Here is a 16048-nt window from a genome sequence, read left to right as displayed (position 1 = left end):
TATTAATCAAAGAATTGTGTGGTGTGGCTCCCGAGGACGTAGGCACGATTATCGAACATTGTTAAATCTGGTGTGTTCTTTCTTATTTACTTTCCTGCAAGTTTTTTATCTTTTTATTTGCTGTGATTTTTTCTGCTTTTCTACTCTCAAACATAAGGTCCGGAAGGGCAAGTGTTCGATTTGATTGTTTCGAATCCCCAACAGTATTGTTCACTGTTGGGCATGCAGCGGATAGGGTGACAGATCTAGGTAAAGGTGAGCAAATATGATCAAGCTTGCAAGGACAACCACCACAGTTTCATCCCCTACGTTCGCGTTCAATACATTTGCTTTCCTTAATTGCAGCTAGCTGATATGGTGGAGTTCCTTAGGAGGGTACAGAAATCCATGAATAGGAATGTAGCGACAACAGGGTCAGCTGAGTACGTGTTTCGTAGGTTGGGTTTTGCAATTCAGAAGTAAGGATTAGCGGCGTAGCTTGTTGCCCGCTTGTCATCATCGATCACATGTGTAGTATTTTCATTACTGTTAAAAAAAAGAGAAATATAATGTTTTTATAAGGGAGTAATAATGTAAAAAAAGGAAAAAAAAAAGAGCAGACGTTGACTTGTTTTACCAATTGCGAAAGAAACCAATCTGCCGGCGGATATCACGATATCACCTGTCAATGGAAACTGTTCCCGTCCTCCGCCCCCGTTCATGCCTCCTCACGCTCACCGCCGGTGACCACACTCAACGCCTTCTCTTCTATCCAACCCGAATTCTCAACCTCTTTGTTCCCTCTCAGAGATGAAGCAGCCCTCGACCCTCGTCCTCCTAATTCTTCTCTCCGCGGTCTGGTCACCGCCGGTGACCATCGCCTCCTCCTCCTGCAAAGCATGGCTCGTGCAGTCCATCCCCACCGACATGCCCCTCCTCCCCCGCGTCCCCGGCGTCCTCTCCTCCGGTAACCTCGCCGCCCTTTTAAAATTTAAAAAAGGAAAAAAAGGAGGAGCTTTCTTGATTTCTAGGGTTTTGTAATATGTTTGATTTTTTTGGTGGGATTTCAGGTGAGGTGCTTAAATGGTTGGCCGGAAACGCGACGGAGAGGTTGGATATTATAGCGCAGTACTGGCAGTTAGTGGCAGAGCCTGAAAACCCTAAATCAGGGGATTATGGGTACTCTGATGAGCAGATGAAGAGATATGGGGCTGATGAGGGGCGAGAGGTTTATAAGGCGCTTGAGGATGCTGCTGATCGAAAGGTCAATATGAGGTAAAAAAGTTACATTTTTTTTTTAAACTTGCACTGTGTTGGTTTCTTTTGTTATTAAGGGGAAGAGGAAATAAAGTTTGTTGAGTATTTAATCTATTAGCGTAGCTTATTCAGGTCTAAACAGATGGAGCTACGCGTGGCTTGAAAGAGTAGTTTTGTTAGTCAAGCTTGAAGTAATAGCTTGAGCTTCTCTTCTTCTTTGCACCATCAAATTGGAAAGTTTTATGTGCGCCTTAATTTAATTCCCGAACCAGCTTACTGAAAGAATAAATTGGAAAGGCTGACCTCTTAAGTGAGAAGGAATAACATTTCAATCTCCTCTGTTGTCTTGTTGATGGCTTCTATTGTATGATAATATCTTGTGTTATTTTATTGAAATTAGGGTGGAAATATTGATAAATAGAAGTACCCATCTTATGATGGACCCTCATGCTTTTTTAGGGTCTTACTTTAACTTTGTAATGTAAAATTTAGCCTATAAGACGCTTATGGAAGGTTTATAGATGTTACAGATTTTGTTGTCTACTTGTCTTTGGCACACCATGCACTTATACCTCTACAATGTGGAGAAATGGTAGTCTGTTCGTGTCATCTACACAGCTGATTACGGATATGCATTGCTATTTTAATTACATAGTTAAGCATGAGGCTTTCGATAATGTTCCTGAAATTGATTTTAACTGCATGAATCAGATTAGCAAATCTGTGATATTCCTGATATTCTCAGACTGTTGTGTTCATGGTTAATAAGAGGAGAGCTATGTTTTTACGTAACTAGGTTTGTGCAGCATTCTGGAGTCTACCCTGATTACACCAAGGAGCCATCTGATCTTGCTTCAGGACGACCAAATGTGAAGAATGTCACTTTACTTTTTGATAGTTGGTGGGGGTCAGGCATTGTCCATGCAAAAGTTTGGATATCTGATGGTAAAGACATCTATGTTGGATCAGCCAACAATGACTGGAAATCTCTCACCCAGGTATTAGATTATGTAATATGAAATAAGAAATTTATCTCATCTGTCCTTAACTGCAATTTTATTGAGAGGCATCAATTTTCTTGATAGGCATAATGGGTTTTGTTGTGTACCGCCTAAAGCATTTTAATTATATTCATCAAATTGAATCAGTGTGTTATCTACTTGCTCTCAATTTTTATCCAGGTGAAAGAACTTGGGATCTATCTTGTTGGCTGCCCTGGGATTGCCAAGAAGTTGGAAATCTATTTTGACAACCTGTTTAAACTTTCATCTCTTAACTCAACATCCTACACAAAAGTAGTGCAGGATGAGCATTGGCAAGTTAATAGAAAAGTACCTTGCTGGTCGCATTTCATCAATCCCAGAGAGAGATGCAGGTTTGTTTGGTTATTTTCTATCAAATATTATTGGGTCAAGTGACATTTATTTTATTGTCAACATACCTTTCTATTGAATGTTGGTTACTCCTACTATGGTTGGATACTGTCATTAATTTTATGTTACAGAGCTCTTAGTTCAGGCATTCTTTCTATTTCTTTGAGGAGCTTCTTGTACAGTCAGAAAGAATGACCAGTAACATCACCTAAATGTTGGAAGTCTAACCTTGATTCATGACCTAAATCAAACCTGAATTTGGTGGGCTTCATTTGTGACGATTATTAGGATGTAATAGTAATTCCCTAAGTTTATTACCAAAATAAAAGAAGAATAAAAACACAGTATAAACTTATAATCATTCAAGTGCCAAGAATTATTTACTGAGGAAAAAGGAAACTACACAACATGAAGCATTAGGATCATATGGCACAAAAAGTCATATGAAGAGTGAGGTGGGGTCAAGAACACACACCTTAGCATGTTGCTTCTATCTTTAATTTGAAAATTTGAATAGCTTGGCCATGTTTTGACCAAAGGGCTTTCACATGCCTTTTTCTACTGAAAAGGCCGCTCATGTTTATATGTTCTTTGTTTCTTTTTGTACTATAGAATCTGACAACTTAAAAATGTGATTTTGCTTTGAATACCAAATGCATAAGAAGAGCCTTTAGTTTAATTTTGTAGTTAATATTTCAAACCATTATTTGCCAGGTCTCCTCTTCCTTACTATGTGGATGTCCCACATACAGATGGTTATCCGATACTGTCAGACCCCCATATGTTCGGGATTCCTCTGGAGACTCCTGGATACAATATCTCCAGTTCATTGCAACACTCAAGCTATCTATCATTTGCCCCACCAGAGGTAATTTTGCAGAAGATGCAAGATAAAATTGTTTTTCTGCCTTCATGACATCAGTGTTGCCTATCTTACATGTACTGTTAATTTAACGGACCCAACATGACGTTTTGGTTTATCATTAATTATGGCATTTAAACAGTTATCCAATGTCAATAGTTTAAATCTGAGTAAAAATCAAATCAATTTTTCAATAGAGTAGTTTGCTAAACGGATCAGGTTTATATTGCAGGATTGCTACTAGTGAATTTATAATCTCATATGCTCATAAGACAACTGCCTCTTCATTGAAATATGCAACAGTCCTCTCCCAACGGCTAGTGGCATTTGTCATACTAGGAGCATTTGTTTCTGTTTTTGAAATTCAGTAATATATATGCCTTATACTACTTGAATTTTGTTTTAAGGAAGATCTCCCGTTTGTGTTTTCGTTTATATCCTATGCTAGGTCATGGAACTTCAGTTATTGATCATCAAGCATCTCCATTCAACATTTCTTGTCCTAGTTAAAAAACCACTTGCAAATATGAAATTTTTTGTTCAATGGTTGATTTTTTCCATAATGTTGACAAAGTGTTTCAGTAATTAGATTTTGAGATCTTTCAATCTTATATGTATATCTATGTTTGTCACATTTGATTGATACTTTTAAGCATCTGTATAAAATTGTGAATTTTGAAGTACATGAAATTATTTCCACCAGGCAGAGACAAACAAAAACAAAGAAAAATCGTGGGCTACAGACCATCAAAATTGTGAGTTTTGAAGGGAAAAAACTTAATTACCATTGGGTCGAAATGGACAAAACATAACAAAAATCTGTCTCATGAAAATTGTAAATTTTGAAGTACACCAAATAATTTCTATTAGGTTGAAACAAATAAAAATGGAAGAAAATGGTTGGTTATACTTCATGAAAATCAGGAGATTTGAAGAGAAAAAAGTTAATTGCCATTGGGTCTAAATAGACGAAAATTGAGAAAAATCATGGATACAAACGAAAATTGCAAACTTTAAGTACACTAAATAATTTCCTTAGGTGGATACAAACGATAATAGAAAAAAGCATGGGTTATACTTCATGAAAATTGCGGGTTTTGAAACAGAAAAGCTTAATTGCCATTGGGTCGAAAGCGACAAAAAATGACAAAAACTTTGGGTTAGTCCATGAAACTTGGGAGCATTGACGAAAAGAAAACTTAATTGTCATTGCGTCGAAATGGACACAAAATAACTAAAATCACAAGTTATAGCCTATCACAGTTGCAATTTGCAAATTTTGAAGCACGTCAAAATTTGGTTAGGTTGAAACAGCAATTTGCAAATTTTGAAGCACGTCAAAATTTGCAAATCGTGGGTTGTAGTTCATGAGAATCGCGAGTTTTGAAGATAAAGCTTAATTGCGAATATAAAAAAAATTATGAATTATAGCCAACAAAAATTGTGAATTTTAAAGTACACAAAATAATTTTCATAAGGTGGATACCAACGAAAATGGATAAAAATTATGGGTTATAATACATGAAAATTGTGATTTTTGAAGCAAAAAACTCAATTGCTGTTGGATTGAAATGGACGAAAAATGATAAAAATCGTGGGTTATATAACCTATGAAAAGTGCAAATTTAGAAGCATGCCAAATAATTTCCATTAGATTGAAACAAGCAAAAAATAAACTAAAATTGCGGGTTATACTTCATGAAAGTTGCAAGCTTTGAAGAAAAAACTTAATTGACATTTGGTCATGACAGATGAAATTGAAAAAAATCGTGGTTACAACCCAAAAAAACTACGAATTTTGAAGTGCGCTAAATAACTTCCATTAGGTGGAAACAAATAAAAATAGACAATAGTCGCAAGTTATACTCCATGAAAATTGCAAGTTTAAGAAAAAGAATTTAATTACTATTGTGTCGTGATGGATGAAAATTGAAAACATGAATTATCTATTAAAAATTTTAAATGTTAAGTATGCCAAATAGCTTCAACTAGATCAAAACATACAAAAATCAACGGAAACCGTAGGTTATACTCCATAAAAATTGCGAGTTTTGAAAGAAGAAAACTTAAATTGCCATTAGGTCTAAATAAATGAAAAATAACAAAACAAATTCAATAGCCTATGCAAATTTCGAATTTTGATGCACAATAAACAATTTTCATTATGTTAAAACAAGAAAAAAGGACTAAACATGGGTTATACTCTATAAAAATCGTGAGTTCCGTAAAAAGAAATCAATTGTCATTGGGTCCAAACAAACAAAAATTTGAGTTATAGCGTTGTGAAATTGTGAATTTGAAGTATGCCAAACAATTTCTTTTAGGTGGAAACAAATAAAAATGGACAAAATCATTTGTTATGAAATTGTGAGTTTTGAAGCAAAAAAACCTTGCCATTGGGTAGCCAATGAAAGAAAAATGACAAAAATCGTAGATAGCTCGTCAAATTACAAAATTTAAAGTACGCCAAATAATTTCCATTAGGTCGAAACAAGCCAAAATGGACTGAAATAGTGAGTTATACTACATGAAAGTTGTGAGTTTTGAAGAAAAAAATCTTAATCGCCTTTGGGTCATAATGGATAAAAATTGTAAATGAAAATCATGGATTATTGCCTATGAAAACTATAAATTTTGAAATACGCTAAATTATTCCTGTTAGTTGGAAACTAAAAGGACAAAAATCATGGTTTCTAGTCCATGAAAATTACAAGTTTTAAAAAAAATAATTGCCATTGGGTCGTAATGGATGAAAAATAACAAAAACCGTAGGTAGCCTATAAAAATTGCTAATTTTGGAAAATGCCAAATAATTCATTATATCGAAACAAACAAAAATGGATTGAAATCATGAGTTATACTCTATGAAAATCGCGAGTTTTGAAGAGAACAAAATTAATTGCTATTTGGTCCAAACTGACGAAAATAAAAAAAAAATCATTTTGTCATAGCCAATGAAAATTACGAATTTTGAACTAAGCCAACTAATTTTCATTGGGTGGATACAAAAAAAAGACCCAAATTATGGGTTATTGTCCATGAAAATTGCGAGTTTTGAAGATAAAAAAATTAACCTTTACTAGGTTGAAATTGACTAGAGATAACAAAAATTGTGGGTTATATAGTCCATGAAAACTTCAAACTTAGAAGTGCGCCAAATAATTTCTAATAGGTGGAAATAAATAAAAATGGACAAAAATAGTAAGCTAGTCCATGAAAATTGTGAGTTATTAAAAAAATTTAATCCACTATGTCGAGATATATGAAAATTGAAAAATATCGTGAGTAATAATGCATGAAAAAATTTCAAATTTTGAAGTATGCCAAATTGCTTCAAGTAGATCAAATCAAATAAATATGGGAAGAAACTATGGGTTGCAGTCCTTGGAAATTGCGAGTTTTGAAAAAAACTCAATTGCCATTAGGTAATGGATGATAACAAAAATAATAGGTTATAGCCCGTGAAATTTGCTATTTTTAAAGTAAAAGAAAATTGCGACTTTTGCAAATAATTTCCATTAGGTGGATATAAATGAAATTGAAAAAAATCATGGTTTATAGTTTGTAAATTGTGTGTTTTAAATCAAGAAATGTAATTACCATTGGGTCGAAAAGGGCGAAACATGACAAGAATTGTGGGTTAGCCTATGAAAATTTGCAAATTTTGAAGTACAAAAATTAATTTTCATTAGGTCGAAACAAGCAAACATGGACTAAAACATGGATTTTGAAGGAAAAAGCTTAATTATTATTTTTTCGAAATGGAAAGTCACAAAAATCATGGGTCATAGTCTATGAAAGTTGCGAATTTTGAAGCACGCCAAATTATTTTTATTAGGTGAAAACAAACAAAAGTGGAAAAAATTGTAGGTTATAGTCTATGAAAATAGTGAGTTTCGAAGAAAAAAACTTAACTATCGTTGGGTAGAAATGGACGAAAATTAACATAAATTGTAAGTTATATAACATATGAAATTTATGAATTTTGAAGTACGCCAAATAATTACCATTAGGTTGAACAAACAATAATGAATTGAAATCGTTGGTTACGCTCCATGAAATCTACAAGTTTTGAAGAGAAAAAACTTAATTGCTATTATGTCCAAACGGACGAAAACTTTAAAAAGTCATGGATTATACGAACCAAAACTTCAAAAAATCATGGATTATAACTAACAATAATTGTTAATTTTAAAGTACGCCAAATAATTTCCATTTGGTGGATCCAAAGGAAAATGAACATTAATTATTGATTATAGTCAATAAAAATTACGAGTTTTGAAGCGAAAAACTTAAATTGCCATTAGATCAAAATGAAAATTTATAAATTTTGAAGTGTGCTGTAGGCTGTCTAAAAATTACTGCGGATAGTTGATCCACGTCAAACACCAATGATGAAAGTTACAAATTGACGACTTTCAGAATGTTACAATTAGGAGACTTTCACGTCAATCGACGAATGTTACAATTCGACAACCTTCAAAATAACTGATAAAAGTTTTGATTCGACGACCTTCACAATTACCAACAAGAGTGACAACTGACGACTCATGTTTCAAGGAGCCAAGACAAAGATTACGAGACAATAATCTTTGCAACGTTTTAGCAAAAAAGACTACAAGTTGACGGTCTCTTCACCTCAAGACGCAGATGCTCACCTCTCATTCCAGAGTCAAGACCCAGAGCTCATCTCTGCGTCCCAAGAACAAAACGCAAAACTCACATCCGCGTTCCATGAACAGAACGTAGGGTTTACCATTGCGTTTTTAGACCTAAACGTAGAGCCCACTCTGCGTCCGAAGTCCAAGTCACAGAGTCCATTCCTAGAATGCGAATTTCGCGTTTGACTCATTCAAATACGAGTTGAACGGTTCCAAAACCGTTTTGTATGATCTGAGGGGATCACGACCCCACTAAGAAGCGATTATAAGGGTTAGTTACATCTAAAACTCCTATAAATAGTGGAAAACTCAGCTGAGTTCAAAAAGGATCTTTGGCTAGAGCTTTTAGGGATCGACATTTTATCTTCTCTTGGAGCATCTTCGGCTAGAGCTTTGGAGAGATCTGTGGGCAACCTTGAGGAACCATTGGAGCATTTTGTGAAAGCTTTTGTTGAAGCTTTGGAGCTTTTCGGCCTTGGCTTTTGAACCATTCTCGGTTGAAGAACTGAAGATCAGTTTGTCCTCTTAACTCCAATTAAAATGGATTAATTTTCTTTCTAAAATTAACTCTTTTATAGAGTTCTTAAACTCGTCCAGAGTTCTTAATCTCGTATGAGTTCAAAACTTGCATCGCAAGTTCTTCCCGACGTCAAGTCAAGAGGAATAGACAATGTTTCACGAAGCGAGGTGCTCGGATCGTCAACGGGATACAAGATTCAAACTCTCATCGCTACCAAGAAGAACCCAGGTTTAAACAAAGGAAAGGATCTCTGTTGATTCCTTCTCTCTTTTGTAAATCGGAAAACCAATAAGAGAAATTATAATTTTTTTCTAAGTCAGTTAGAGAGAGATTACTGTAAGAGATTGTATTCATTCTTTTTCTAAGTCAGTTAAGGAGATTAATACAAATTTTATTCTTAATTTTCTCGTAATTTCCCCACAAACATGCGCTAAATGACTTTCATTAAGTCGAAATAAGCAAAATGAACCAAAATCGTGGGTTACATTCCATGAAAGTTGCAAGTTTTGAAGGACAACTTAATTGTGATTGGTTTATAATGGAGGAAAGCTGAAAAAAATTATGGGCTATGACCTACGAAAATTGCGAATTTCAAGTGCACCAAATTATTTCTATTAGGTGAAAACAAAAAAATAGATTAAAATTATGGGTTATATTCTATTGAAATTGCTAATTTTGAAGGAAAAAACTTAATTATCATTGTGTCGAAATGGATGAAAAATAACAAAAATCGTATGTTATATTCCATGAAATTTATGAAATTTAAAGTACGCCAAATTATTTCCATTAGGTCGAACAAACAAAAATAGACTGAAATCGTGGGTTATACTCCATCGAAAAAGCTAGTTTTGAAGAGGAAAAACTTAATTGTCATTGGGTGAAGTGGATGAAAAATATCAAAATTATTAGGTTATAAGCCAACAGAAAATGCTAATTTTAAAGTGCATCAAATTGTTTCCACTAGGTTGAAACAAGCAAAAATGGACTGAAGTCATTGGGTTATACTCTGTGAAAGTTGTGAGTTTTGAAGGAAAAAACCCAATTGTCATTGAGTTTACATTACTTACCAATACTCGCATTGGGATTCGCTTTCTTATTCTCTTTCCTTCATAAGCAATTGCAGAGGAATCGTTTCTTTTCGTGAGACCATTGCCTGCCTTAGTAAGTGCTCATGAATGCGATACTACTATAATGTATTAAAAAAATTTCAAGTCAGGATCGAAAACAATCAAGATCGATTCGAAAAATATTTTCTTCTTTTTATTTTCTCTTTCATAAGCACATCAATAATAACTTCATACACAAACTCCATACTGACTTTGACATTCGATCTCTATTTCGTATGAGCAAGAAGCCACACTCAATAATGTTACGGATCACGGATCTCTGAAAAAGATAGAAACCATTAAAGCAAAAGGTATAATAATAATGTTACAGGTTTTGACATTTGCCTATAACTAAGTAGAATAGGTATGATTATAGATGGATCGGGTCTCCATCGGGATGGGTAGGTTTGATTTGGTGCGATGGATAGGGAGAGAAAATGGTTGATTCGGTCGGTTTTAGTCATTTTTTATTAGCAGAAATAAACTGAGTTAGAAACAAAACCAAACCGAGCTGAATTTTTTGGTTTAGTTCTTTCGGTTCTTATAGGCCCACCAGCAAGTAGCAACATGAGGATGCAACCAATCAATAATGGAGGTAGAGGTTCATTGAGTTTGATTAAAACTAGAAGAATACCAGAGAAAAAAATAGGTTGAGAGATTGTAATTTGATAATACCGTACTCATGATTTGTGAGTTATCGTTATTCATTATGACAACTTTTACTGTGTTGAAAATAAAAAATTGGTTGATTGGTGGGTGCATTGGTGGGGCCTGTTGAAAGTGATAGAAGAATACTGGGTGCATTTTAAGAGTCATCGGTTGGTTCGGTGTATACGGACATAAGAATTTTTACACCAAGAATCAAAATGAATACAGACACCAAATTGATCTGCCCAATGTCGGGCAGTTCGATTGGTTTGTTTGGCTCAAACCGAATATGTTCAGTCCTTGCGATGGAACAAAAATGGACTAAAATCTTGGTTTATACTCCTATGTAAATCGCGAGTTTTAAAGAGAAACCTAATTGCCATTGGATCAAGACGGGTGAAAATTAAAAAAAATCGTGGTTAGCGAACAATTAATGCAAATTTTTAGGTACGCTAAACAATTTTCATTAGGTGGGTAAAAAGGAAAATGGATAAAAAGTAATGGGTTATAGTCCATGTAAATTGCGAGTTTTGAAGCAAAAAGTCTTAATTGCCGTTGGATCAAAACGGTCAAAAAATGACAAAAATTATGGGTTATATAGCCTATAAAAATTTGAAGTGCGCTAAATAATTCCCATTAGGTCTAAGCTAACTTTACAGAAAGTGCTAGCGGCATAGGCATTTTGTTATTTTATTAGTATTTAATTAAAATAGTTGACCAAAAGTAACCAAACTAGTAAATACTAAGAAATCTCAACATGTCCAATATAATCAGCCATGCATAGATAGCTGAAATAGTAAATACTACGAATTACGAAACACCAACATGTCTAACATAATATGTCACTGTCAAAAGTAAATAATATCCCTAAATTTAGAAGTCTAATGCTCAAGAAGAAGAAAAAACACAAGAAGTCTAAATGTTCGGAGGTGGAGGAGGGTTGCTAGGGTTTTGAGGAGAAAGCTAGAGTTTTAAGATGGAGAGTTAGCGAAGCTTGGAGGAGATGAAGCGCCGTGGAGATGGAGTGTCAGTGGAGAGCTTTATAGATTAGGGTATTTGTGACTTGGGTTCAAAGAGCGGTCAAAGGGAGATGAGTGTCACGAGAGAGATTTAGAGATTATGGTTTTTTTAGGTTTATAGTTGAGTTAGTGGGTCAGGTTTAATTGCGAGTCTGTTTAAGCGATTTAGGCTTTTTTGGTGGATTTTTAATTCTAGATTTGGCCTAGTTTAGCCCAAAAAAAGTTAATTTTTTAATAGAAGTAAAGCAGGCCATGTAGCCTTATGCGGCTTCTAGGCGTTGCCTAGGCAATCCCGAGTGTCGACGCTTAGGCCACTCCGACCTTTTTTTGGCGGTAATATGACTGCTTATGCCTAAGTTTCTGCCTAGGTCAATTTTTACAACACTAGTCAAAACAAGTTAAATGACTAAAATTGCGGTTATACTCTATGAAAGTTGCGAGTTTGTCATTAGATCATTACGAACGAAAATTGAAAATAAATTGTGTTATAGCTCGTGAAAATTATAAATTTTAAAGTACCTCAAATAATTTCCATTAGGTGGAAACGAATAAAAAAGGACAAAAATCGTGGATTATATACTCCATGAAATTGTGAGTTTTGAAGCAAAAAAGCTTAATTGCGACTGGGTCCAAATGGACTAATAATAACAAAGTTTGTGGGTTATTGTCCATAAAAATTACAAATTTTGAATCACACAAAATAATTTCTATCAAGTAAAAACTAATTAAAAATAGACAAATTGTGAGCTATAGCCCATTAATTGTGATTTTTGAAGAAAAAACTTAATTGGCATTGGGTCCAAACTGATGGAAATTGAAAAAAAAATAGTGGGTTGTAGACCATTAATAGTGAATTTTAAAGTATGCCAAACAATTTTCACTCAGTGGAAACAAATGAAAATGGACGAAATTCATGGTTTATAGTCCATGAAAATTGAGAGTTTTGAAGAAAAAATTAACTATCATCGGGTTGAATTAGACGAAAAATGATAAACATCATTGATCATAAAAATTGCAAATTTGAAAATACACCACATAATTCCTTTTAGGTTGAAAAAGTAAAAATAAATTAAAATCGTAGGTTATACTTTATGTATGTTGCGGGTTTTGAAGAAAAAAACTTAATTGTCATTGGATCATAATGGATGAAAATTGAAAAAAATCGTGGGCTATAGCCTATAAATACAATGAATTTTAATGCACGACAAATTATTTTTATTTGGTGGAAACAGACATAAATGAACAAAAATCGTGAGTATATAATCCATGAAAAATATGAGGTTTAAAGAAATAAAACTTAATTGACAGTACAGCAAAATGGAAAAAAATAAAAATAATTATAGGTAGACTGAAAATTGTAAATTTTAAAGTTGGCTACTCTGTAAATTGCGAGTTTTGAAAAGGAAAATGTAACCATCATTAGGTCTAAATAGATGAAATTTTTAAAAAATCGTGGGTTAGTCTACAAAAGTTATGAATTTTAAAGTACACCAAATAATTTTCATAAGGTAGGAAAAAATAAAAGTGGTCAAAATTATAGGTTATATACTTATAGCTCATGACAATTACAAGTCTTGAAGCAACTTAATGCCAGTGGGTTGAAATTGACAAAAAATAACAGACATTGGAGGCTATAAGCTAATGCTATGATTTTTTCCGTTTTCATTTATTTCCGCCTAACCAAAACTATTTGGCGCACTTCAAAATTCACAATTTCATGTACTATTACCCTCGATTTGTTTTTTTTAACTTTCGACAGTGTGGACCGATGAGAATATTTTCTTTAGAAAATTGCAACTTTCATGGACTATATTCTATATTTTTCAGTCCATTTTTATTGTTTTGACTGAAATTATTTAGTGTACTTCAAAATTTATACTTTTCATTGGCTATAGTCCATGAAAATGTAGTTGCCAATGCGTCGAAATGGACGAAAAATGACAAAAAGTATGGGTTATAGCCCTTGAAAACTGTAAATTTTAAAGCACGCCAAATAATTTTCAATAGGTTGAAACAAGCAAAATTGGGCTTAAATCTTGGGTTATACTTTATGAAAGTCGCAAATGTTGAAGGAAAAAACTTAATTGTAACTGGGTTATAATGGATGAAAATCGAAAATATTTGTGGGTTATATGGCCTATAAAATATGCGAATTTTAAACTACGCCAAATTATTTCCATTAAGTGTAAATAAACAAAAGCAGACAAAAATCGTGGGTTATATTCCATGAAAATTACGAGTTTTGCAGCACAAAAAACTTAATATCCATTCGGTCGAAATGGATGAAAAATAACAAAAACCATGGTGAAAATTGCAAATTTTGAAGTGCACCAAATAATTTTCATTAGGTAAAAATTAGCAAAAATGGACTGAAATTCATGGGTTATAGCCATCTTTAAATGTTTTTTTGGCAATCAACCAACTAGACTCACTTTAAGTCGAGTTTTTTTTTTCAATTTTCCTATAATAATTAGTAGTTAAATACCATATTAGAGAGATGATCCTTGATTGAGGTTAGGTGGGTCAATTATTAATAAAACTTAACTCAAAAGCGGGCCCGGATGATTTATTGCAATAAAAAATTCTTTAAAGATGGTTTATGTATAAGTTGACAATCAAAGGTGATTTGTGTTGAATGATCCTGTTTTAAAAGTGGCTTCTAATGGAAAACCCTTAGTTTTAGTACAATATAACTAAAGATGAAACACGAGTTGGAAGTTTTAAATTTTTTTATTTATAGACATTGACGATATGTAGATTGTAATTAATGGAATGAGTATTTCATTAGAATAATCTAACTCATGCATTAAGAGATAACTGTAGTTCTAGTATTGGAAAACTGTTAAAGCCTGCAACCGCTTGATGAACAGGCACTATATGCTCAATATCCATGGTTTTTTATCTGTAGACCTTCTTAGGCATGTAGATTAAATTGAATAGAGTTAGATTGTTCAATCCGTTGCATAATACACGTTTTTTTTCTTTTGCGTGGGCATAACTAACTTGTGCCCTCCGAGTGCTACAGTATAAAAGTTAGAAACGCGCGTGCACACACACACGCTGCTGTTATAAATGGCTATATTTTGTCCCTTCGTAGCAATTTGTTCCAGTAACGTGTGAAATACGAAATGGCATAGGCAACCCTAGCTAATTATTGATCCTTCTGGAAAATGTTGTCGAGCTTCTTGCATCTATGATGTACTATGCATGAAAAATTGTCTATACTAGTATCTAGGAGGTTACTGTCTTACTGAGTATTTCGGGTTCACTAATCATAGTGTATTTTGCAGCTGTTATTTGGTAAGTTCCAGGCTGATGAACAGGCGTGGGTAGAGACGATTAAGTCTGTGGAATTTGGCGGGACTGTGAGAATTAGTACCATGGATTGGCTTGGTCAATCAGAATATGCAAAGCAGACAATATACTGGTCCTCCCTGTCCTCTGCAATTTCTGAGGTAATTAGAAAAAATAGTTACTTTTTTTCTTTTTCAACTGGCATACAGTATATCTTGTGATGCTGCTGCACAGCAAGAAAGCTTATATTTTAGGGTAATTGCAGATAGATCCCCTGGGCTATCAGCCAAATAGACCCCAAGTACTTGTTTTGTCGCAAACAATATCCTGACTGGAAAGTAAAAACAATTCACTCAGGGGTCTATCCTCAACTGGGTGATAGTATGAGGGGTCTAGCAGCAACAATAGAACGAGAAGGGGTTGACTATTTTACGTCATGTTTACTTTTCGTTTGGACTAAACATCCATTTCTTCAGAACAAATTCTCATCTTTGAACATCTAAAACAGGTCGTCTTCTCCAAGAACACAAATGTGAAAATACTAGTAGCCCATTGGTCACATTTCATCGAGAATACCGATCAATATCTGAAATCTCTCCTCTACTCCAACATCCTATGCACATCCTCAAAATACAATAGCTGCAAGGGTAAAGTTGAGATCAAGTATTACGAAGTTCCTGGGTATGGAAAAACTGGACCAGCAATAAGCAAAGGATCGCCAACTGGAAATATATACCCAGGCTTCACACGGGTGAACCACGGGAAATATGCAGTTACTGATGCGCGTGCACATATTGGAACTAGTAACCTCATATGGGACTATTTTTACACTACTGCAGGTGTTAGCTTCGGCACTTATAACACTGCGATAGTAAAGCAACTACAAGAGATTTTTGATGCAGATTGGAATTCTCCATACGCTATCCCAGTTGCGCCGCTATCAGCTGCATAAAGTTTTTTGATAGCGTGGAGAGGATTTGTGCATTCGGGCAATTATCTATAAATTGGTTCATAGTTGGAAATGTGGTTATTGAACAGTCAAGGTAATGAGAGTAGATGTTTTAGTGGGGTGGTATACTTCTTTGCAAAGCCTACCCTTGCTATTTCAAAAACGTGAGGATTGTATTTATTTCAGATGCTACCATCAAAATAACAAGTACCAAGCTGTGCATTAATTTTCACTTCACAATTCAGAAATTGTATCCAGCATGAATATTGTCTGATTAAGCTGTGAATGATTTTCTTGTTAGTGTTACTTTTGAAATATGAGCACCTTAGAATCTGATGTTCTACAGTTGGAGTTACTTTTGCAAATGTTAGGATAGTAAG

At 34.1% G+C, this 16048-nt stretch overlaps 1 protein-coding gene across 1 annotated transcript; it reads left to right on the top strand.

Annotated features, from left to right (window-relative positions):
• On the top strand, positions 588-15983 carry LOC109841250 (phospholipase D Z-like). The gene is made up of 8 exons (XM_020410159.1): positions 588-722; positions 788-946; positions 1050-1254; positions 2033-2234; positions 2418-2611; positions 3324-3477; positions 14716-14880; positions 15228-15983. Exons 1-8 carry the CDS (start codon positions 668-670, stop codon positions 15669-15671), a joined length of 1578 nt encoding a protein of 525 aa, XP_020265748.1. The 5' UTR covers positions 588-667; the 3' UTR covers positions 15672-15983.

This window comes from Asparagus officinalis, chromosome 5, assembly GCF_001876935.1.
Source record: "Asparagus officinalis chromosome 5, Aspof.V1, whole genome shotgun sequence".
Taxonomy (NCBI): Eukaryota; Viridiplantae; Streptophyta; class Magnoliopsida; order Asparagales; family Asparagaceae; genus Asparagus; species Asparagus officinalis.
This window is presented reverse-complemented; position numbering and strand designations above follow the sequence as displayed.

What these genes read in the sequence shown, in the direction of transcription:
- LOC109841250 (XM_020410159.1), top strand. Translation starts at nt 668, where the DNA reads ATGGAAACTGTTCCCGTCCTCCGCCCCCGTTCATGCCTCCTCACGCTC. An exon ending in CCCCGGCGTCCTCTCCTCCG is followed by an intron (nt 947 to 1,049) that starts GTAACCTCGCCG and finishes GTGGGATTTCAG; the next exon opens with GTGAGGTGCTTAAATGGTTG. An exon ending in TATCATTTGCCCCACCAGAG is followed by an intron (nt 3,478 to 14,715) that starts GTAATTTTGCAG and finishes TGTATTTTGCAG; the next exon opens with CTGTTATTTGGTAAGTTCCA.